Below are 22,657 nucleotides of genomic sequence, written 5' to 3'. Positions count from 1 at the left end.
CACTATATGGTACCCCTGAAGCCATTCCTTTAAGAAACCCCACATCCAAGGCAATTGCAGGTTTTTGCTAGGGTAGTCATCTCTAAGGAGATCCTGACAGATCAAGGGACTCCCTTCATGTTGAGAGTAATGAGAGACTTTTGTACCCTGCTCTGTATCCAAGACTTGCCGACCTCAGTCTATCATCCCCAAACAGATGGTCTGGTTGAGCGATTTAACCGCACTCTCAAGAGTATGATCTGAAAGGTGGTGGCAAAAAAGACTGGGATACCCTCCTACCATACCTGATGTTTGCAATATGAGAAGTTCCCCAAGCATCTAATGGTTTCTCCCCCTTCGAGCTACTGTATGGACGCCACCCACGTGGCGTATTAGATATCGTGAAGGAGGAATGGGAGGAACAACCCAACCCAAGGAAAAATGTCATTGCACATGTAGTCCAGATGAGAGAACAAATAGCCCAAAGGACCCCCATAGTACAAGAACATTTGGAGAAAGCACAAGAGGCCTAACGAACCTACTATAATCATCAGGCAAAAACATGGAAATTTCATCCAGGAGAACGGGTGCATGAAAGCCATTGGGGAGGTGAATTATAAGGTAAAGCAAGGCCAGAACAGATCTATCATGTCAACTTACTGAAACCCTGGTGCGATTGGGAGATGTGGCTGGCCATCCTGCCAGCTCCACCCCAGGCAGATGGCCCACAATGGCAGGTAAGGATATCCCCCGAATTAGCCCCAGAACAACAAACAGAGGTCATTGAAATGTTCTCCACACAACCAGGCTGTATGATGCTGATCCAACACCACATCGTCACCTGTCTTAGAGCAAGCGTGATGATAAAACCGTATCACATACCGGAGGCAAAACTAGAAGAAATTAGGACAGAAGTAAGGAAGGTGCTGGAACTTGGGGGTGACTGAGGAATCCCACAGCTAGTGGTCCAGCCCTATTGTCTTGGTCCCCAAGCCTGATGGCACCCTGAGGTTTTGTAATGACTTTTGGAAGTTAAATGAGGTATCCCAATTCGATGTCTACTGATACCACATGTTGATGAGCTGGTGGATCACTTAGGCAAGGCTCAATACTTGACCACCTTGGACTTGACAAAAGGCTACTGGCAGATCCCCCTGGCTGAGGATGCCAAGGAAAAAAACACTTTCTCTACACCTGATGGCCTCTTCCAATATACTGTCTTCCCTTTTGGGCTCTGTGGGGCCCCTGCGACTTTCCAATGATTGATGGACAGATTACTTCGACCCCATGCCAAGTATGCTTCTGCCTATTTAGATGTGGTAATACATAGTCCTGACTGGGAGATGCACATGGGGAAGGTGGAAGCAGTACTAGATACTCCTAGGCTGGCCTCACTGCTAACACATCCAAATGTGCAATAGGGCTAGCTGAGGCCAGATACCTCGGGTATGTAGTTGGAAGGGGCCTAGTGAAGCCCCAATGGAACAAAGTAGAGGCAATACAGAAATGGCCCCGCCCAATCTGCAAGAAGCAAGTCAGAGCATTATTAGGGATAGTAGGGTACTATTGCCAGTTCATCCCTCACTTCGCCGCAAGGGCAGTGCCTCTGACGGACCTGATAAGAGCTCGGGGCCTGGAGAGTTGGAACGAGGAAGCAGAAGAAGCTTTCACAGACCTAAGGACGGCCCTTTGCAGCTATGCAGTGCTCATGGCCCCAGATATCACAAAGGAATTCATCCTACAAACAGTCGCCTCGGTGGTGGACTTGGGGTCGTCCTTTCACAAATGGTGGGGGATGAGGAGCACCCAATCCTTTACCTGAGCTGAAAGCTCCTGCCCAGGGAGCAACAGTATGCTGTAGTAGAAAAGAAATGCCTAGCAATTAAATGGGCCATGGCGATTCTACGGTACTACCTACTTGGGTGGCGGTTCACTCTTGTCACGGACCAGGCTCCCCTCCAACGGATGCACACAAATAAAGAGAGGAATGCATGAGTGCCTAGATGGTTCCTATCCCTACAACCTTTTCCCTTCCGGATCCAGCATAGAGCCAGAAGTCAACAGAGCAATGCGGACGGCCTATCATGATAACACTGTCTTTCGTCCCAAGTAGCCCAACCCCATGGTGTCGAGCTGGGGGCGGGGAGAATATGTGATACAGGAGGGCCAGGGAACAGTGGGAGAGTGGTAGAGGGGAAGTATATAAACCCTAGGTTAATTAAGGTGTGATTCCCTGTAGACCAGGGAGGGTTGCTACAGGTTAATTGGAGCACCTCTAGTCAATTAAGGCCCTGTTAGCAACCTAATAAAAACCCCTGCTTCAGGCAGTCAGGGGAGAAGGAGGAAGGGGAGAGGACTGGAGCTTGGAGGTGTGCTGTGAGACTTGGAAGATCAGAAAACCAGAATAAGGGAGACCCTGTCCCAGCATGGGAGGGAGACTCCGTTCCCCAGCGTTTAAGGACCGAAGGTACCCCACCCAAGGGGGAAGAGGGTAAGAATCTGCAGGGGTTGAAAGGGGCTGGGGTAAGAACCAAACCCAGATGCCTCCCCCACTTCCCTCCTTTACCACCTTCCCAGGTGCAAGGGGTGGCATCTTAGCCCCTCACCAAGAAAAGCGCAGGACCCACTATACTACATAAGCCATCTTGTCACACCCTCCAAGATGGTCTAGGTCCCACTGCCTGTTGCATTAAGCTTGTGATGGCCAGCTTTACAGAGTTGGTTAAATCCGGGAAGCTCTCCGTTCTACTTTCCTCCGTGGCCTTCCTGATGGACCCAGCTTTGTGTGACTACAGGTCACTGGAAAGGTGAATTTCCTGCAGGAAGGTTTCCTAGGGCTAAGGAGCTCTTCAAAAGGACTGAAATCCTCTGAACCCATTTGGCTTAGAAAGTTGTTAGCAAGCTCATTTGGAACCGATTGAAGATGCAGCTTTCTTTCTCACTTCTGATTCCCGCTTGTCCCATTCTTGTAAAGTGCGGTATCAGCAGAAACAAGGTAGTGCAAGGGGGCAGGTATCATATAGTGCAGGTACTCGAATAAGTCTTCCATGGCACCTTGAGCATGACATCAGCACCCCTTGTTGTTCCAGTGTTGGAGCTCCACCCTAGATTTGATACATCCCCTAAATAATGACCCAAAACATCCTCTGTTCCAGTTCTAAGATCCCAAATCAGTTGTACATCCACCTTGCTCCTAACCTACAGCACTGAGCCTGGGACCCCAAAGCAGCTTTGCCAGCACACCTCACTCCTGATCTGCACCCCCGATGTGCCAGTCCTGTCCCTCTCCCCTAGCTCCGCCAATACTTAAATTGTTGATCTATCCAGTACGAGTGTCTCTATGTACGTGTCAGTGAAGAGGTTGGTATGTTTGAGGGGCCTTTTAGGTATCAGGGGGGATGTTAGTGTATATGTGGTTATCTGTCAGTGTCCCATCGTGAGCAGGAGGTGGAAGCAAGTTCTTTATAGGTGGATGAATACGTAGGTGTATGCATGTAGATATAAATGCAGATGGGGGGCATTTGTCAAGGTGACTGTGGGGGTATGTGAGTGGGTAGGAGTAGGTAAGTGGATCCTGATGTCAGGGTGAGTGTGTGGGGCTATGTACGATGGTATGTCAGTGTGAACGGATGGGGGTACTTGAGTGAGTATGTGAGGAGCTGTCTGGGAGAGAGGGTGGATTAGGTGAGGGGATTGTCCAGTCACTTCTGTCATTGAACAATCTGCTGCAACTGATCTGGAACTTGCCCCATTCACTCTAACCTTGGCACTGCCTGCTCTTCCCTTATCAACACTGATAAACCAAGCTGCAACCTCCTTTCCTCTCTGTCCTGCTGACAGCTGCCACATCCAGGGGGTCCTCTCCACAAGGGACCTGGGAGCTGCTCTGGACTCACTGCCATGGACAGATACAATCTTTTTTCGTCCTGAAACGGCAGCAGCAGCAGAAGAGAAGGTGACAAGTGTTGCTAGCTTACTTTTCACCTGCAAACCCCAACTTCTGCATTGCCCTTGCTTTTTAACGCTGAAACTCTAAATCCAGGATGCTACACTGCTCAGGACTTCTCCATCCTTCTTGTTTTTGGCCAGGGGATCACACTGCATAAATATTAACTCTTTCCTACCCACACGTGGACATTTGCACCTTGCCACGTGTATCAGCCTGGAGAGTATGTTACGCCGATTACAGACTCTGCTCCAGAGGAAGTTTAAAATTTTGCTCTTCTTTCTCCTCCTCTTGGCTCTCCTGATGCACATGGCGTTGGACCTGGCTCTCCCAGCTGCTCCCAGCTCCTGCAGCTGTATCCCAAAAGCAGCAAACCCCTTGGGCCTCCCGCCATCCGGCCCGTTAGTTTCAGTCCAAAAACAGTTGAGCTTGAGGATTCTTCAGGATTTTAGTGGCAGCAATGGCTCCTTGGAGAAAGGTTCCCGCTCACTGGAAGGGAGGCCACCAGCAGGTGACGGAAGCAAGACGGTTCTCCGAGATCGTGACTTTAAGCACCAGTGGGCAGGAGGGAAGTCGGCATGGACAGGGCGGTCAAAGATGGCAGCACTCTTTGAGCATCCCCTCTATAAGATCCCAATCCCAGAACTGGTGAAGAAGGACAAGCTCTTCAGTGTCAACCCCAAAGAGAAGTTCACGCTGAAAAGCAGTGGGAGTGATGAATGGTGAGAGACCACCTGACACAGTATATTCTTTAGGAACACAGTAACCAGACCAGCCTATGGTCCATCCAGCATGGTATTGTGTCCAGGGCTGGCCCTAAATGTATTTGGATGCTGGGTAAATAATTATTTTGGTGTCTCCACTTTTCCTCCCCCTCTTGATTTAGAACAGGGGTAGGCAACCTATGGCACTGGTGCCAAAGTCGGCACGCGAGCTGATTTTCAGTGGCACTCACATGGCTCGGGTCCTGGCCACCAGTCTGGGGGGTCTGCATTTTAATTTCATTTTAAATGAAGCTTCTTAAACATTTTAAAAACCTTATTTACCTTACCTACAGCAATAGTTTAGTTATATGTTATAGACTTAGAGAAAGAGACCTTCTAAAAATGTTAAAATGTATTACTGGCACGCGAAACCTTAAATTAGAGTGAATAAATGAAGACTTGGCACACCACTTCTGAAAGGTTGCCAACCCCTAGTTTAGAAGATCCAGGCCCCAATCCCAGGACGCAATGCTGGCTGGACGGCCAGCCAGCCTTGCAGGGCTTGCGTTCTAGTACAAGGCTATGACCATACATGTGGCCTCCTAAGCTGCTACCCAGGTATAGATAAAGCCAGCCATGGGCCTTCACCCATGAGTGGCCACTCTCAGATCCTTTGCAGGCAGGCACAAAATCCCCATAATGCACCTAACTAGCTGTGCAATACCATACCATATTTTTGGGAGGGTAGGGATGTATTTTGAATTCAGCGAGTGATCAGCTTTTCCCCTGGAGCATGGGCCATTGTAACTTTATCCTAGTCAGAGGCATTGTTGTTCCACATCCCATAAAGGCCCTCCTTTTGAACTGTACTAAGCTATTTGCCTCAGTTGTCCTGTGGCAGTAAATTCCACAGGACAGTTCTTGGCTATGGCCTGTGTTTTCAAAAGTCACTAGTGATTTTGCGAGCCCCACTGGAGGCTCCTCAGAGGGTGGGTGAACGGCACTTTCTGACAATCTGGCCTCTTTAAAGTGTCTCAAACTGGGCTGCCAAAATCAGATGATATGAGCAGGGCTGCCCAGAGAGGGGGAAGTGGGTCAATTTGCCCTGGGCCCCACAGGGGCCCTGTGAGCCGCTCCAGCTCTTCGGCTGCACTTCCACGGCAGGCCCTTCACTCGCTCTGGGTCTTCAGCGGCAGGTCCTTCAGGACCGGCTGCTGAAGTGCTGCTGAAGCCTTGGAGCGCCGCCTGGTGACTGCAGGCGGTGGGGGAAAGCCACGATTGGCAGCACTTAGGCTGCTCTACCACTGCCACGTCATTCTTCGGCAGCGGGTCCTTCCCTCCGAGAGGGACCCACCGCCAAATTGCTGCCGAACACCCGGCACTGCCCCAGGCCCCTTGCTCACATCCAGGGCTGCCCAGAGGATCCAAGTATTTCCTTTAGTTCATTTTAAATGTACTTCCTTGTAATGGGAGGGCCCCCTTGTCCTCGTCTCCTGAAACGAAGTCAAATGGGAGCTTTTGGGCTGGCCAGCTCTATACAATTCATTATTAGAATAAATATTTATTTGAATAAAAATTATATCTCCTCATCTCCTTTCCAAACTCAATAGTCTTTAATCTCTCCATGCGTAAGAAGCCTCTTCCCCCTCTCCATAGCACTAACCATTTGCATTCCCGTTCTCCAGACTGCCCCCCTTTGAAATGAGATGACCAACAGTTAAGTTACCTACAATCTCAGTGTTACTTCCTGCCTTGCATTTCATGAGATGCTCTCTGATCTACACAGGACTTGGTGCAACAATCACACTGTTGGCATGTGGTTATTTGCGTCCCCATGTGCCTGTGTCACCACTATTGCCTAGATGAAGAAATAAAAGCCAGTTGGTAATTAATATTGTAAATGCATAGTAGCTACTTTAAAGGAACCACATTGTAGTTATTAAAAATAAAAGTTAGAAAGAATGGAAATTCAGAGCTATATTCCACAAACAAGCTTAACCCTATCTATCTCAGAGGATTAGTCTGTCATATGTCTATAACTTAACCAGGTAGATGGGTCTGTGTTGTTTTAAGGTAGAACTATTAGATGCAGTTTCAGTATACTTCCGGGGCGGGGAGTAGATTTAGAGTGTAAACTCTTTGGGGGTGGGACTGTCTTTTGTTCTATGCTTGTACAGTACCTGGCACAATGGGGCCCTATTCCCACATGCCCAGATCCTCAGATATTTAAGCTTCTAAGTACATTTAAAGATCTGGGCCTAGGTGCTACTGTAATGTAACATCATAATGCAAGTGTGCAGAAACTACACTGTCTGATAGTTTTAATAGAGATAACACAAACTCCTCTCCCCAGGTAAATCAGGGGCATATGACAAACTAATCAAAGGGAAATAATGGGTCGGGATAAAGAGTCAGCATTAAGGTTGTTTCTGGAAAATAACTATGAATCTCCTTTGTTCTGACATTTAAAAATATATAAATACAGATGTGCCCTTTAAAGTAATTGATATCCTACAACTAACTGTACACACCGGTAGTAATCCTTATGCCGGGGGGGAATTCAGTTAGATTTTGACTCAAAGTTAAAATGCAGGCAAAAAAGGGCTAAGAAGTTTAAATTTATTGTCTTTCTTAAAGTGATACTGTGGAATCTTTCTTGGATCATCAGATAACGCATCCTCCCTCATCTGTGCCTAGCAGGCACTGTGGGCCAAAGGTTTGGTCTGCCCCAAAATATTTGGCCTGTGGTAAGACCAGATGCAAGGGGACCCTTTGGAGAGGTCCAGCCCAGGCAGAGCCAGGGATGCTGTAGGTCAGGACTGAGGTGTGTGTAGGAGCCTAGGCCTGAAATAGCAGGGAGTGCTCTCCCACCTCTTTGTATTGCCATTCCTCCTAGCTCTTTCCATCAGCCACATGTGACTCTTGCGTTTGGGGAGGCTGAAGCTGAGCGCTGGAAGCTCCCTAGAAGTAGGGCAGGGCCACCAGTGGTAGTCCTGCTCCCGCTTGGCTTCCTCCCGAGGCCCCACCCACCTGACACACTTCTTCTGCCACCTCCTGCCTTAAGGGAAAGCTACAGAGGGGGAGGGGGGAGAGGAGTGGGTGGGGAGAGACCTTGGAGTGGAGCATGGGCAGGGCCACTGTCTGGGTGCTGGTGGCATCCCCACCCCACCTCTCAGGAACTTCCGCCGGCAGCACCCTAAAGGCAGCAGGTCAGCGCACCTCCCAAGGGAGGTACGCCATATCTGGCATTGCTTGCTCCATATGGTGAGGTTTAGCCTCCCCAAGCCTCTTATACTAGGGTGATCAGATAGCAAGGGTGAAAAATTGGGATGGGGTGGGGGTAATAGGAACCTATGTAAGAAAAATCCCCCAATATCAGGACTGTCCCTATAAAATCAGGACATCTGGTCACCCTATCTTATACCCGACACCCATGTTCCTCTCCACCCAGTCCCCTCCCAGCTTCTTGTTTGCTGATAGATGTGTGAGAAGGGGCTGATCTTGTTTGGTGTGACCATAAGGGAGCACTCTGGAGATGGAGCGTACATTGTGCATGTCCTAAACCCTGTTGTTGTTATGTGGGGGTGGCTTTTGGACTGCAGGGTCAGCAGCAGTAAAGCAGAGATGGTCCTTCCGACTGGGAAGACCCCATATGATACCTACCCTACATGGCTCAGGTTCCACATTGGCATCAATCGCTATGAGCTGTACTCCCAGCAGGACCCCATCACTCCCATGTTGCTGGAGGAACTGGCTACACAGAAAATCATCGGCTCAGGTACCAATCTCGCTTGCCTCCCCACGCATGCTCGCCGTGTCTACGTTGCTTTTTGTCCCTCTTTCTGTGTCTGTCTGTCCCTCTCCTCATTCTCTTTTCCCCTTTTCTTCTGCCCTGGCCCTGATTCTTATCTGTATCATTTCAGTCCAGAAACCTGGAGGGACCCAGCTGAAGTTGATCATGACGTTCCCAAATTATGGAGAGGCACTCTTCAAACCCATGAAGTGAGTAAGGCCAGCAGGAGAGGGGCCAGGGCCTGGTCAGTCCCAGAGATGGGCCTGTACCAACATCCTGGATCCAAACACCCCGGGCTTGGGCTCATTTTAAATCATTTCATTACCTGGTGAGGAAAATCTACCTAGGAAACTGAGGGAGGCAGAAACTTTAGCCTTATTCCATGAGCTTACTTACCAGAGTCCCTATAAGGGAAGCTGGTGGGGACATGAGGTAACCTCCCCCACTGACACCTCCTTCCGGGAAACAAATGAGACATGCTGGTCAGCTGTTTGTTTCTGATGGGGTGGTGCGACCTCTTGTGGTAGCAGGGAGCAAATCCTCAGAGTGGATCATTTTGTACATTGTTTGCACAACTTCACCACAAAGCTGTAAGTCAGCTCTGGGTCACACACTGGACCTCGGCTTCCAGGAACCCTTTGACAAAACCGCAGTTGTTTCCAGTGTGAAATGAAACCCAGGTGTGTTTTGCAGGGTTTCACAGACAGTTTCATGAAATCACTACCCTTTGTGTGATCAAATATAGCTTAGAAATAGGCAGTTTTGTTGATAATGCTTTTCAGAAATCTACTACTCCAAATTCTCATGCTCAGATACTTCTGAACCCTAACATTGTTACAGATCCCCTAAAAAAAAACAAAAAAAACTTGTAGGATTTACAAGAGGTGGAGGGCAGGAAGGACGGTTGTACCAGGGGGTCCCAAGCAGGATGCCCCCCAAAACATCAGTAATGTCTGTAAATAAAGAAATGGGAGGAGGTGGCCCCAGCCAGCATGATGTACTGTGGCTGCTCATTTCTCTCTATGGGCCTGACAGCATGTATATGTAAAGAATAACAGGAGGAATGTCAGGAGGGGGGACTCTATCCTGGGAAGCAGTGACTAAAAAAGGGTTGAGGGTCATGGTGGATAATAAGCTGAACATCAGCAACCCACGTGGTGATTTGGCCAAAAGTCCTAATGCAATTCTGGGATATATAAATGGGAATCTCAAGTAGGAGAAGAGAAGTTATTTTATCTGTGTATTTGGGATTGGGGCAAGCATTGCTGGAGTATTGTGTCCAGTTCTGGCACCCCCAGTTCAAGAAGGATGTTGATAGATTGGAGAGGGTTCAGAGAAAAGCCATGAGAATGATGAGACAATTAGGAAACACGCCTGACACAATGACAGGGCCACCCAGAGGATTCCGGGGGCCATTGGCGGCAGGCGGCTCCAGTGGACCTCCCGCAGGCGTGCCTGCGGAGGGTCAGCTGATCCCGCGGCTCCGGTGGAGCATCCGCAGGCAGGTCCACCAGAGCCATGGGACCGGCAAGCAGCAGGGGGCCCCCCGCGCAGTGAAATGTCTAGAGCCGGCCCTGTTCGGCTGCGGGGGACCCTTCCGTTCTGGGACCCGTCGCTGAAGTGCCCCAAAGACCCGCGGCGGGACCCGCCAAATTACCGCCGAAGACCGGGTTGCACTTTGGCAGCAGGTCCCACTTTTGCGGTAATGCGATGGCCCGCAGCGGAAGGACTCCCCCGCCAGCGAAGACCGGGAGCAGAAGCTCTGGGGCCTGGCCCTGCAGGAGTTTTCTGGGACCCCTGAGCGAGTGAAGGACACCGCTCCAGGGGCCCCGAAAAACTCTTGTGGGGGCCCCTGTGGAGCCCAGGGCCTGGGGCAAGTTGCCCCTCTTGCCCCCCCCTCTGGGCGGCCCTGCACAATGATAGACTCAAAGAGCTCAATCTGTTTAGCTTAACAAAGAGACCATTAAAGGGTGACTTATTTATAGCCTATAAGTATCTACATGGGGAACAAATGTTTGATAATGGGCTCTTCAGCCTAGCAGAGAAAGGTGTAACATGATCCAATGGCTGGAAGCTGAAGCTAGACAAATTCAGACTGGAAATAAGATGTAAATTTTTAATGGTGAGAGTAATCAATCATTGGGACAATTTACCATGGGCCGGGGTGGATTTTTCCATCACTGGCAATTTTTAAACCAAGATTGGATGTTTTTCTAAAGATCTGCTTGAGGAATGATTTGGGGGAAGTTCTATGGCCTGGGTTATACAGGAGGTCAGGCTAGATAAGTGGTTCTCAATCTATTTACCATTGTGGGCCACGTATGCAGCTCTTTATGTGTTATGTGGACTGCAGCTGTGTGCTGTATGGCCCTGAGGGCATCACTTGGGCTGCAGCTGTGTGCTGATTGAGCCACAAGCAGCCCCAGGGGTTGAGAACCACTGAGCTAGATGATCATAATGGTCCCTTCTGGCCTTGGAATCTATGAATCTACGAAACATATAGCAAATGATGGGGTGACACTGAGGCAGTTAATGAATGGGGTTGGAGGTGGTTTCCACTGCTCTGGTGTCCACCGTGAGTTTGGAGAGGGAAGTGACATAAAACATGCATATAGATCAGAAAGTGAATGACTCTAAGTTTCCCTCATAGTAGTGAGCAGGCTTAGACTCAGCACTGGAGACTTTAACCTCCTCTGTCCCATTCTCCCCCCACATCCTTTCATTTCAGGCAGACTCGGGACCAAGAGACCCCAGCAGATTTCTTTTACTTCTCGGACTTTGAACGACACAATGCAGAAATAGCAGCCTTTCACCTGGACAGGTGAGCCCCTCAAAGCCCTTCCAGCTCTGTTCTTCAGGGGACAGAGAGTACATCTATTAAAGGAGGCTGGCAGCAGTCCTGAGATCTTAGCCACAGGATCTGCCATCCGCAGGAAGCCCCCTTTCTCCATCTGGTGGGGAAAGAGGGGAATCCTTATTCAGACTGTTACACAATTATTTCCCCAAGGTGCTATGTCACCAAAACATCATGCACATCTACAATGCTATGTAGATTAAACTCCATGGTCACTCATTCATAAGATCCTGCACACACTGCTCATTCAATGGGCCCAAACCTGGCCCTGGAAGGCATATGCCTTTGCCAATGCACCTCAGTCTTGACCTGCAGCATTTCCTACTCTAGCAGTCCTGCTACCCCCTGATAAAAGCAGCTGCCAGTACCCTTCAATCCTGACATTAGAGCACCCCTCACCTTCCCCCCCCCCCAATCCAGTTCTGTCCATGTACTCTTGTCCAGACCCATAGGATCCCCGCTGGCCTGCCCCTGGCCAGTTCTGGCCTGCCACACAGCTCTGCTGATGTATCCTAATACTAACCCCATGCACTTCCAATGCAGGCCTCTCCTAAACACAGATTGTCCTGCCAGATTGTAAAGTAATTTTTTGATGTGAACCAATATCTACTTAGGGACAGACCCAACTGAAATCTACCACCATTGCACGTCAGGTGCAGGACACAGGCCCAATGAGACCTATTCTTTATTTCCCTAATGACAAAGTCAGGGAGTTTCTGGTAGATTCCCAGCCTTCATTAGACAAATTTTATTTGGTGGCCTGGGAGTGCAACCACCAACTCTTGCTGGTGGCTACTCTCACACTTTTCCCTAAAATACTTAATTAGCTTCAGGAAAAACAAATAAATATGCCCATATACACATCCAAATCATTGTAATTAATTTATTGCTAGCAATAAGTCTGTGGAAAAGTAATATTAAACATATATCACTTTTGACAGTAGATTAACTCAGCCCTGGCAAGCCTAGGGATAAATTAAGCCCTGGATGGGAGTTGGGGGAGGCAGCAGGGCCAGGGGTGATGGGGATGAGTTGGTGGATGTCCAGGGGAGGCAGAGGGGGGCCAGAGCCTGAAGCCCCGTGACTGGGGATGGAGCGTGAAACCATGTGGCCGGAACCTGGGGCCCTGCTACTGCGAGGCCAGAGTCAGGGGTTGGAAACCAAAGCCCTGTGGCAAGAGTCTACTGCCCCACCACCCCAGGGCTGAAGCCCAAAGCCTGAGCCCCACTGCCGATGGGAAGCTGGGGAACTCACTGGCTGCCTGCTCCTCCAGTGTTGTGCCCCAGGTGTCTCCAGAAGGGGGTATGACCTAACCCCCGCTGGCAGCCCTAGCAACCAATACCAAGCTCATGCATCTAGGAGCACCAGGGAGGGGGAGAGGCTGCTGCTTTGCTTCCCCTCCTCCCATTCCCCCCCAATCACAGCCCAGGAAGCTGTGGCCACAAGAAAAGCCCCTGGTGGGCCCATGTGGCTATGGTGGCTGAATTTGAAAAATGCTGCATTGGAGTATCTTCTCCAGGAACTCAGGAGTTGTTGTGTTGGATCAGATCATCTGTACTCAATCTGCCCTGCTTTCCCTTAGCTGGAATGACCCATGGGCCATCTAGTCCGAAAACCTGTGTCCAACACCTGCCAGTACCTGAAGCTTCAGAGGAAGGTGCAAAATCCCTGTGATGTGCACCTAATTGTGCAATACTACAACAGTGGGGTAGTAGAGATATTCCTGACTCCACATCTTACACACCAAAGCATGGTGATCAATAGCCCTTGTCATTTTCACTCTAGCTAAAGTCACTGCAGATGATGATCTTACTGTCTTCCATCTGGTTGTGAAACAAGCTCTCAGTTTAGGGAAGAAACTGCTTTGGTCCTGTGTCTTGTTTAGTTCCTTGTGCTCTCTCCTTGTCCCTGAAGGATCCTGGATTTCCGGAGAATCCCTCCAGTGGCTGGTCGTTTGGTGAATATAACTAAAGAGATTCGTGACATCACAACTGACAAGAAACTGGCTAGAACCTTCTTCATTTCCCCAGGTGAGTGTTCTCTGCCTGTGTGCCCATCACAAACTCCCTGGCTGGGCTCCTGTGGGGTGAACGGCAACTCCCGTGACACGCATCTTCACACCCCACTTGCCACTGCCCAACCCACATGTAATTAAGGAATGATCTGCAGTGCATCTGGATGGAGATCACCTGCCTGAGTGCTCTGGAGCCACTCCCGGGTTATCTGCCTGGGTTTTATGTCTTCCTCCAATCCAGATTATCAGCCTGGTTACTCCATCTCACTAGAGGTTACCTGCCCAGGAATCCCATCTTCCCTTGGAAAGTCCTGTATCTTGGGAAAGATGCATTCAGGCAGATAACTCCAACTACTTTACCCAGTGGGCAGGTCCTCTCCCCAACTCATCGATCTCCTGCTAGCCGTGTATTTCAGCCTGTGGGTGTGATAGTGGGATCCTGGCTATGTCCTTGCTGCGTTCCAGCCACGCTGGAGCCTTTAGGTTAACTGCGCAACAAGAGCAGACCTGCTCTCTTCTCATCTAGATCAACTGCTGTACAGAATTACTGTCCATGTCCTGCAGTGAGCTCTCCTCAGCCAGCAGCCATCGCACTCACCAGAAAGGCTCTGTTACTCCTTGGGTGGGTTGGAACTGTTGCTTTTTGCTGACCTTTGCTCTGTCCTGATTTGATTGGCTCCTCCCCAGCCAGCAATGTCTGCTTCTTCGGGGAGTGCTCCTACTACTGCTCCACGGAGCATGCCCTGTGTGGCAAACCGGACCAGCTCGAGGGCTCCATGGCGGCACTTCTTCCCGACAAGGAACTGGCCAAACGCCACTCCTGGCGCAGCCCCTGGAGACGCTCGTACCACAAAAGCAAGAAGGCGGAGTGAGTGTGTTGGGAGGGAAGGTTGGGGTGCAGATGGTGTGGGTGGAGAGTGGCAATGGGATGGGGGCTGCAGGAGAGATGTGGCGGGGGGACAGCAATTCTGACAGCTGTGTGGGGAAGAGGAGGGTGTGAGGAATGTGATACAGACAGTGTCAAGGCGCTAGGTCAGGGATGCAAACTGAAGATGGTGGTGTTCCCCTCAGCACAGCCAAACATGATGTGGGACCTGAGGTTTGCCAGGTGTCTGGTTTTCGACTGGAATGCCAGTTGAAAAGGGACACTGGTGGCTCCATTAAAAGTCCAGTCAATGGTGCAGTGGGGCTAAGGTAGGATCCCTGCCTGCCATGGCTCCATGTGGCTCCTGGAAGCAGCAGCATGTACCCCCTCTGGCTCCTACACATAGGGGCAGCCAGGGAACTCTGCATGCTGCCTCTGCCCCAAGCGCCAGCTCCAATTGGCTGGGAACTGCAGCAAATGGGAGCTGCGGGGGGGGGGCACCTGCGGATGGGGCACTGTGCAGAGCCGCCTGACTGCGTAGGAGCCGGAGGGGGGACATGCTGCTGCTTTCAGAAGCCTCTTGAGGTAAGCGCCACCCAGAGCCTGCACCCCCCCCCATGTCCCAACCCCCTGCCCCAGCCTTGATCCCCGCTCAGCCCTCAGTCCCATCCCGGAGCACCCTCCTTCACCCCAACCCCCTCATCCCTGGCCCCACCCAAAGTCTGCACCCCCAGCCGGAGCCCTCACATACACCCCGCACCCCAACCCTCTGCCCCAGCCCAGAGTCTCCTCATGCACCCTGAACCCCTCATTTCTGGCCACACCCCAGAACCTGAACCCACAGTCTAGAGCCCTCACCCCTTCCCCCATCCCAAACTCCTCATCCCTGGCTCCACCCCAGAGCTCATACCTGCAGCCGGGGCCCTCAATCCCTCCTGCATCCCAACCCACTGCCTCAGCCCAGAGCCCCCTTCCACACCTGAAAGCCCTCATCCCTTCCCCCACCCCATATCCCAGCCAGAGCTTTCACCCCCTCCTGCATCCCAACCCCCTGCTCTGGCCCATAGGCGCCAACTCTGTGGGTGCTCCGGGGCTGAAGCACTCATGGAAAAAAATTGGTGGGTGCTCACCACCCACCGGCAGCTCCCCACCCTGCCCCCCCTGCTCCAGCTCACCTCCACCTCCTCTGCGAGCACGCTGCCACGTCCTGCTTCTCCCCATCCCAGTGCTTGTGCCGTGAAACAGCTGTTTCAAAGGGCAGGGAGGAAGGGGGGAGGAGAGGGAATGTGGCGTGGGGGGGGAAGAGGCGGGGTTGGAGCAGGGATTTGGGGAAGGGATCCAATGGGGCAGGGAGGAGGTGGAGTTGGGGTGGGGACTTTGGGGAAGGGGTTGGAATGGGGCAGGGCCGGGGTGGGGAAAGAGTGGAGTCGGGGTGGGGCCAGGGGTGGGGGGCCATGAGCACCCACTGGCGCCAGAGAAAGTTGGCACCTGTGCTCGGGCCCAGTGAAAATGAGTGAGAGAGGGTGGGGAGAGCAAGTGACAGAGGATGTGGGGATGGAGTGAGCGGTGGGGCGGAGCCTTGGATAAGGGGCAGAGCCTCAACAGAGGGGCGGAGCAAGGGTGTTTGGTTTTGTGCAAGTAGAAAGTTGGCAACCCTAGAAAACTACCATGGACTGTCCCTTGAAATCCATTCCTGGGGGTGGGATTGAGAAGGCCCAGGGAAGCCCTAACGGTTAAAAGAAGTCATCCGAAGTTTCTGCGATGCTCTCCCCCGGTCCCAGAGCCCAGGACACCTTGTGATTTACTTTCTCTCCCCCTTTTGGCCCCTCTTCTAAGGTGGGAGCTGAATCAGAATTACTGTGCTCAGGTGAGAAAGACACCACCCTACGATAGTGGCTCCCGCCTGATCGACCTCATAGACATGACTGTGCTTGACTTCCTGATGGGTGAGTGGGTGCCCTTCTAACAACCTGCCCATGCCCTCCCAGGCCTGGGCTACAGACTGCCCACGTGTGACGCACTCGTGCCTGCAAGGAGACTGAGGCTCTTGCATAGATGACTAGGATTGCCAGTTTCGGTTGGATGTATTCTTGGAAATGTCATCACATGACATAATCTTTAATTAAAGATTAATCTTTAATTCCTGGAGATTCCAGGCCAATCCTGGAGGGTTGGCAACCCTCAGATGACCCCTGCCTGCAGATAGTAGAGGGGCAGAGTCAGGGCAGCTGGCTTCAGCAGTGTTACTGAGCATGCTCAGTTTGTGTGAGCATGCTCAGTACAAGCCAAGCAGCAAATCCTTGAGGGCACGTGATCCTACATGGCACTTCTGCTTTTATTTATAGATCAGACAGATCTCACAGAGCAATGACAGGGCCCCTTCTGGGGAACTTGTCTGTCTCCACTTCCTGCTTTCCCTGGTTATCCATAACAACTGTTACTCAGTGTTACTGCATGTGTCCCACTGTCTACCCCCTATTGGCTGCACTCTGGTATTGCACTTCACACCGCATTAGCTATTTCCATCATTACACTTAATTTTAACTTTTAACTTCCAGAATTTTTTGTTTTTAATTGTTTTAAACCAAATGAACCCTGGGCTCATCCACTTCCCCCATTCTGAAATGTCATTCTTAGCATTCCAGTTATATATTACACTTTCTGCATTACCAGCAGAAAGCTGTTTCCTTCTTGACTGTTAATGCCACTGGCACCATAATGACCTGCCCTAGATCACTGAGGTTCAGGTTGTTGTTTGGGAGGATGAAGTCCAGTTCATCAAGTGTTCCAGAGTAACAGTCACAACAGTGGGTATAATATTGTCCTTTCACATGCTTCCTTGTTGACCAAACTACAGCATTGTTGGTCTACACTACATTGGGAGAGCTACTTTCCTTTTAGTAAAGGTGCCTTTTTATCTTATCTGTGCCACGGTTTGCGCCCCCACACATCTAACTTCAGCATCCTGCTTTGTTTAGCTGGCCAACATTTTCTATATCTGTTTTTGCATCCTCTGGGCTGGAGTGTACAGCCAATGGCTCGCCCCTTCGAGCACTGCCAACAAGTCACAATTTCCCGTACAAAGGTCATAGAAATAGTACTAACTAATGAAAATGGCTGTGATGAAATTATTCCATTCTTGAGGAGTTGTAGCGTTGGGAACTCTTTAAATCAAGGCAATAAGGCTCGATAGCATCTATGAGTTTTGTCATTCATCTGTCTTATCCCTTCCCACAATCTGCATTCAGAGCGGCTAGCATTATGGTGCCATCTATTGGGAAGCAAGAGGGGAAAATAAATGGTTAAATCCTGCTGTTACAGTAGCCAGAGAGAGTATGTCCACAAAGCAAAGAAACTTGGGCTTGCAGGACTTGGGCTGCAAGGCTGTTTCATTGCTGTGTAGACTCCGTGGCTCTGGCTGGAGCCCAAGCTCTCGGACTCTGCAGGGTGGCAGGATCCCAGAGTTTGGGCTGTGGCCCAAGCCCAGAAGTCTGCACAGCAATGAAACAGCCCTGTGAGCCCAAGTTGGCTAGCACAGGCCAGCCACAGGTTTTGATTTGCTGGGTAGACATCCAGAATCAGTGCATTCTGACTCCTGCCATGTGACAGGGACCTGATCTTTTGTCACCCCACATCTGATGACTGAAGCCAGGAATAAAGACCAGTCAGTTATGTTCTGAATGTCTGTCATAGGAGGGGAGAAGAACTTATATTTACTTCAGTGGGGCCATATGGGATGTAAATCTATGTTGCCTATGTGTCTTGTGCTCTTACACTGGGTGGCTGGTGGTTTTTAATGTATCTCCAAGCTGTTGAACAGTAGCATCTGCATTACTTTTCCTACAGACAATATTCAGTTTTACAGCATTTGCTGCACAAGTACATTCAGCTGAAGGACAATGATGGCTATTGCCCAGTCACTGGCTAATGCTGTTAGTGTTTGGGTTTTTTTTCCCCCCTACCACTCTCATTTCTGCCCCTCCTGTTTCATGCCCTTCTTTGCTATGGATGTATTCCAGTGCTATTCCTCGGTGCTGTTCACAATGTTCTGTTCACTTAGGGATCTGAAGAGCATGTCTTGATCACTGCTTGTTTGTTGTCTCCGCTGAGTCCCAATTTCTTTAACTTTTTACATAACTTGGATAGTTTCCCTTTTTCCACTATCTTTTGTCACTGATGCAAGCAGTTAGGCTGATTTTGCTGCTGGTGCCTTTGGACTTACTTCTGCTCCATTTATGGCTATTGTTCATTAATAGCTTTCAGGGTGCCCCAGATTGTTGCAGTGAGAATAGCTGGAGGCCTTCAGTCTCAGCTCTGTGCTGGGGACAGATTGATCCTCCAAGTCCCACACACAACTTAGACTTTGAAATTAATGTCTTAGATTTGTCCTCAGTGATCTCTTCTCTTTCATCCCTTTCTCGATTTTCATTCTGCTACTTATCTGCCTCTTCCTTTTCCTGGGTTCTGTTCAGGTTACACACTATCAAATACCACCAGATGGATTAACTGGGCATGCTGTTGTGGGGCAATAAGACTGAGCATTACAACTTCACTCCTTCTTTAGGAGTTCCCAGTTTCTCTGCAGGCCATTTTCCTCCCTTGACCCTTCTGTTAGCATTATCCATGTTTTCAAACACTTCTGTCCTTTGACCCAAGAGTTGAAGGTTGTTCCCTGAAGCAGATGTCTGAATGTTGATGCCCCAAACTTTAAGGGGTCTGTAACAGACGATGCCTCCCTCTCTCTAATTTTCTTCCTCTGGAATAAATGTGGAACTATGGCCAAGACTTTCAAAAGTGTTGAGTGATTTTAGATGCCCAACTTGAGACATCTTAAAGTGGCCTGATTGTCAGAAGGTGCTGAGTATTGGCCCTCTGCAAATCAGGCCTTTTAAGCTGTCCCAGATCAGGGACCCCAATCACTAATCATCACCTTTGAAAATCTTGGCTTGTGTCATAGTGCTAGCCAGTATTCACTCTCTGGTGCACGCCTTTTCTTGATGCCTTACACCTGACAACATACTGGAATAGTGGTCACCATTTTTCTTCTCATCTCTTCTTTCTGCAGCTTGGACAACAGCTACATCCCTGGTATCTCCTTGGCTGGTACCTCAACATTGTCCTGCAAGGGACTTCAGAGATCTTCCTTGTCAGTTTATTTCACTTGTTTCCCCACATAGGCATATTATTGGATAAATTGTCCATTAAGTAAGTTTTATACTTTCCACTGATGTGTATTGCACTGGCCATTGCTAAAGAGAGGAGGCTGGGCTTGACTGGCCATCAGTCGTGACTTGTCTGCTTATCTCTGTCATGATTAGCTGTTTAACTCTACTGGAATTTATTTTCCCTGGCCATTTACAGTACTTTACAGTTCTCAGGGTCCTGCCATAGTAAGTGTTCCATGAGACTGAATTTTGGTATTTGGAGAAAAGCAGATCCAATCAGCTTCTGCTGTCTGTAGCTTCCAGTACTACCACTGAATCCATGTGGTCAAGCAGAAATTCATCAGACCTTGCTTCTCTTGAGGTCACTGCAGGTGAGGTCCCAGTTCAGTCTGAATGTTGCTGTCAATAAATCTGTTAGCAGGGTGTCGAAAAACAGTTTGTGGACATGATCTGCTTCATATTTTGTCCCTGAGCAGCAGGGGGGGCTCCAGGCCCCAGCATGCCAAGCACGTGCTTGAGGCTGCATGCTGTGGGACTGCTCCCCGCGGCATAATGCCATGCTTGGGGTGGCGAAATGTCTAGAGCTGCCCCTGCTGAGCAGGGTTTCCAGGTGCAGACAATCAGATTGCCAGGATCCCTAGCACATCCAGCAAAGTCTGATGTGCTCTCTTTAGAGCTCTGTGTCAATCCCACCTGCCATTGGTACAATTCTGTCCAAATCCTTGCTCAGCAGAATATCTTAACCTATAGCTTTTGCTTTAATTAGAGTGAAGTTGGAATGCATCTCATGGCAATTCCTCATGGGGGAACCAGGAACCATGGCTGGTTTAGCTGTAGCAGTATAATTAAAGCAGTGCAGTTGTTGTGTGTAGACAAGTCCTTAAATCCCTTTTGTTACATCTCTCTCTCTCTCTCCTCACTGGGGTCTGTGGCTCCTTCCAGTTTAGTACCAGCTGTGAAAACCACTAACATGCTCTTCACTCCCTCTTCCAGATGTTAAATGAGATGGCTCCACCAGTTATCTCTGCAGTACCCCTCTCTAGGCTGCTCCTCCAACTCATTACTGTGCCATTGCTTGCTAGTCTTAGAGTTTCCATTCAGGTTCCAGTCCACAGGACAGTGACATATCCAAGATGATATCGACATCAATTTTAAGAGTAAGATTCTGTGAGCCACAGTATCCAATGTTTTATTAAGATCCATTGACTTTGTAATTTTATCTAAAATGCAGAAGAGTTTGACTGACAAGATCTATTATTGATAAATCTTGTGCTGTTTATTGCTCATGGCTCCATTAACCTGGGTGGCGATTGCTAGGATCATTCTTCTTTCCTTTTTTAAAGATCAGCATCTCAACAGCTTTGTTCTAGTCTCTGATATCTATGGATGTTCAAAAATAATCAGGGGTCCAAAAATATGTTAGCTTCTTTCTTCACTACCTGAGGATATATAGAAACCAGGCCATCTTCTGTACTCCTTTCACAGTTCCAATCTGCTCTACTCTACTCTCAGCTATTTCAGTCCTGCTCAATCTCACCGTACCTACAGTTCTACCTTTGCACTGCAGTCCTGGCATGCAGCTCTCTCCTGCAGTTCCATTTCCCCCCCCCCCCCGACTACAAGCACGCAGACCTGAGCTGTAGCATCCCCCACTGTCCTCGTCTGGGACCTCCCCTGAAAAGAAATAGCCAGTCCTGTCAACATTGGCAGTGGTTTTTTAGGCCCACCAAACTCATTTCACTGATGACCCACTAGAAGTTTGACCCACTAGAAGTTCAACCCACATCTCTAAAGGAGAGAGGCTACATACACATACACGCTCTTTGCCCTGGTCTACACTGCAGAGTTAGGTCGGCATAAGGCAGCTTACGTCAATCTAAGCGTTTATGCTAAAATGTTGCCCCCGCTGATGTAACTCAACTCACCCACTATGCCGACTTAACTCCACCTTCACAAGAGGTGTAGTGCTTAGGTCAACGTGGTTAGATCGATGCAGTTGCATATATCAACCATTGCTGCCTTTCAGAACCCGTCCCACAATGCCCCACGCCGACAGTTAAATCAGTGCCCCTGGCTCCTGGTGAGGACATGCACTGCTGACACAAGGAGCATAGTGTGGACAGGCAAAAGTGATTTAATTACTGTGGTGGCTGTGTCGATTGTAACTTAGGTCAACATAATTTTGTAGTGTAGACATGCTCTTTGTCTACTCTATCCCTGGAGCTCAGGATGTGCTTGAAGCAGAATGTCCAGTTTATCTTCTCTACTGCTTTCCCCCTTCCCCTGTCCTCATTCTCCTCTCCCTTCTGCAGGTAACATGGACCGACACCACTATGAGACCTTTGAGAAGTTTGGTAATGACACTTTCCTGCTTCACCTGGACAACGGCCGAGGGTAAGAGTGGGAGATGGACTCCTGCTGACAAGGAGTATGGAGAACAGCAGACACAGGGAGGCAATGAGAAGGATCTGGCGGGAGGGGGGTGTCTCTGCACATGCTGGGAATGATGTGGCAGCCCAGACATCACTTGTGATGTCATTGCCATATTGCTGGCCCAGGTGGGATGGACAATATTGCACAGCCCATAAGGGGCACATTACACTCCTAATCAACACTCTCTTTGCTCCCCGTAGATTTGGGAGACATTCTCATGATGAAATGTCCATCCTGGCCCCTCTCCAGCAGTGCTGCAGGTAATTGCTCTCTTTGCCCCTTCCCTTCTGCCCAATTCCACCCCAGAGGGGTAACTTGCTAAGGAATCAGTGGAAGTCTGATTGTTCTGGTTCAGGAAGTGCCCTGTCTGGGCTTGTGTGACTGGATTTTCAAAATGAAAAAGCAGGATCTCTGTCACATGGAGTACAGTGGCTGCTGCGCCTCACCCCAGAGATGTCGGTTTCAGCAGTGGGTGAGCGATCCCTGCATATACTGTCTGCAAAGCACTTTGGGATCAGTCAGGCTGGACGGCACTGCATGAATATCAGATGTTGTTGCGGCTGTCCCTTAACTTGGTTGATTTTTGTTTTCTCCTTTCTTCCCTTCCACCCATCCCCACTCTTAGTATCAAGAAGTCAACATTCCTGCGCTTGCAGCTGCTTGCCACGGAGCCGTACCGCCTCAGTGACGTCATGCGGGAGGCGCTGGCCTCAGACCGCCTCTCGCCAGTCCTATCAGAGCCTCACCTGGAAGCTCTGGACCGGCGGCTCCAGCGAGTACTGGACATGGTGCGGGTGTGCATGGCAAAGGGAGGCCAGAAGGAGGTGCTGGTGGATGACATGGGAAAGCTGAAACAAGGGATATGGCAGCGCCAAGAGACAAGGAGCAAAAAAGCGTGATAGGC

The 22,657-nt window shown here is 49.8% G+C and overlaps 1 protein-coding gene across 1 annotated transcript; it reads left to right on the top strand.

The window, feature by feature from the left end:
• Positions 1–4,150: 4,150 nt before the first annotated feature.
• On the top strand, positions 4,151–22,652 carry LOC115642748 (extracellular serine/threonine protein kinase FAM20C-like). The gene is made up of 10 exons (XM_030546463.1): positions 4,151–4,647; positions 8,232–8,407; positions 8,553–8,631; positions 11,151–11,243; positions 13,191–13,306; positions 13,978–14,158; positions 15,992–16,101; positions 21,633–21,714; positions 21,954–22,013; positions 22,379–22,652. Exons 1-10 carry the CDS (start codon positions 4,151–4,153, stop codon positions 22,650–22,652), a joined length of 1,668 nt encoding a protein of 555 aa, XP_030402323.1.
• The last annotated feature ends 5 nt before the right edge of the window (positions 22,653–22,657 follow it).

Source organism: Gopherus evgoodei, chromosome 1, assembly GCF_007399415.2.
Source record: "Gopherus evgoodei ecotype Sinaloan lineage chromosome 1, rGopEvg1_v1.p, whole genome shotgun sequence".
Taxonomy (NCBI): Eukaryota; Metazoa; Chordata; order Testudines; family Testudinidae; genus Gopherus; species Gopherus evgoodei.
The sequence above is the reverse complement of the archived record's forward strand: the minus strand, read 5'-3'. Positions and strand labels throughout refer to the sequence as shown.

Bases quoted from the DNA above. Each gene is read 5' to 3' on its own strand.
- LOC115642748 (XM_030546463.1), top strand. From the start codon at position 4,151: ATGTTACGCCGATTACAGACTCTGCTCCAGAGGAAGTTTAAAATTTTG. The intron at 8,632-11,150 runs GTGAGTAAGGCC...CTTTCATTTCAG, and splicing joins GCACTCTTCAAACCCATGAA to GCAGACTCGGGACCAAGAGA. The intron at 16,102-21,632 runs GTGAGTGGGTGC...TCCCTTCTGCAG, and splicing joins TGTGCTTGACTTCCTGATGG to GTAACATGGACCGACACCAC.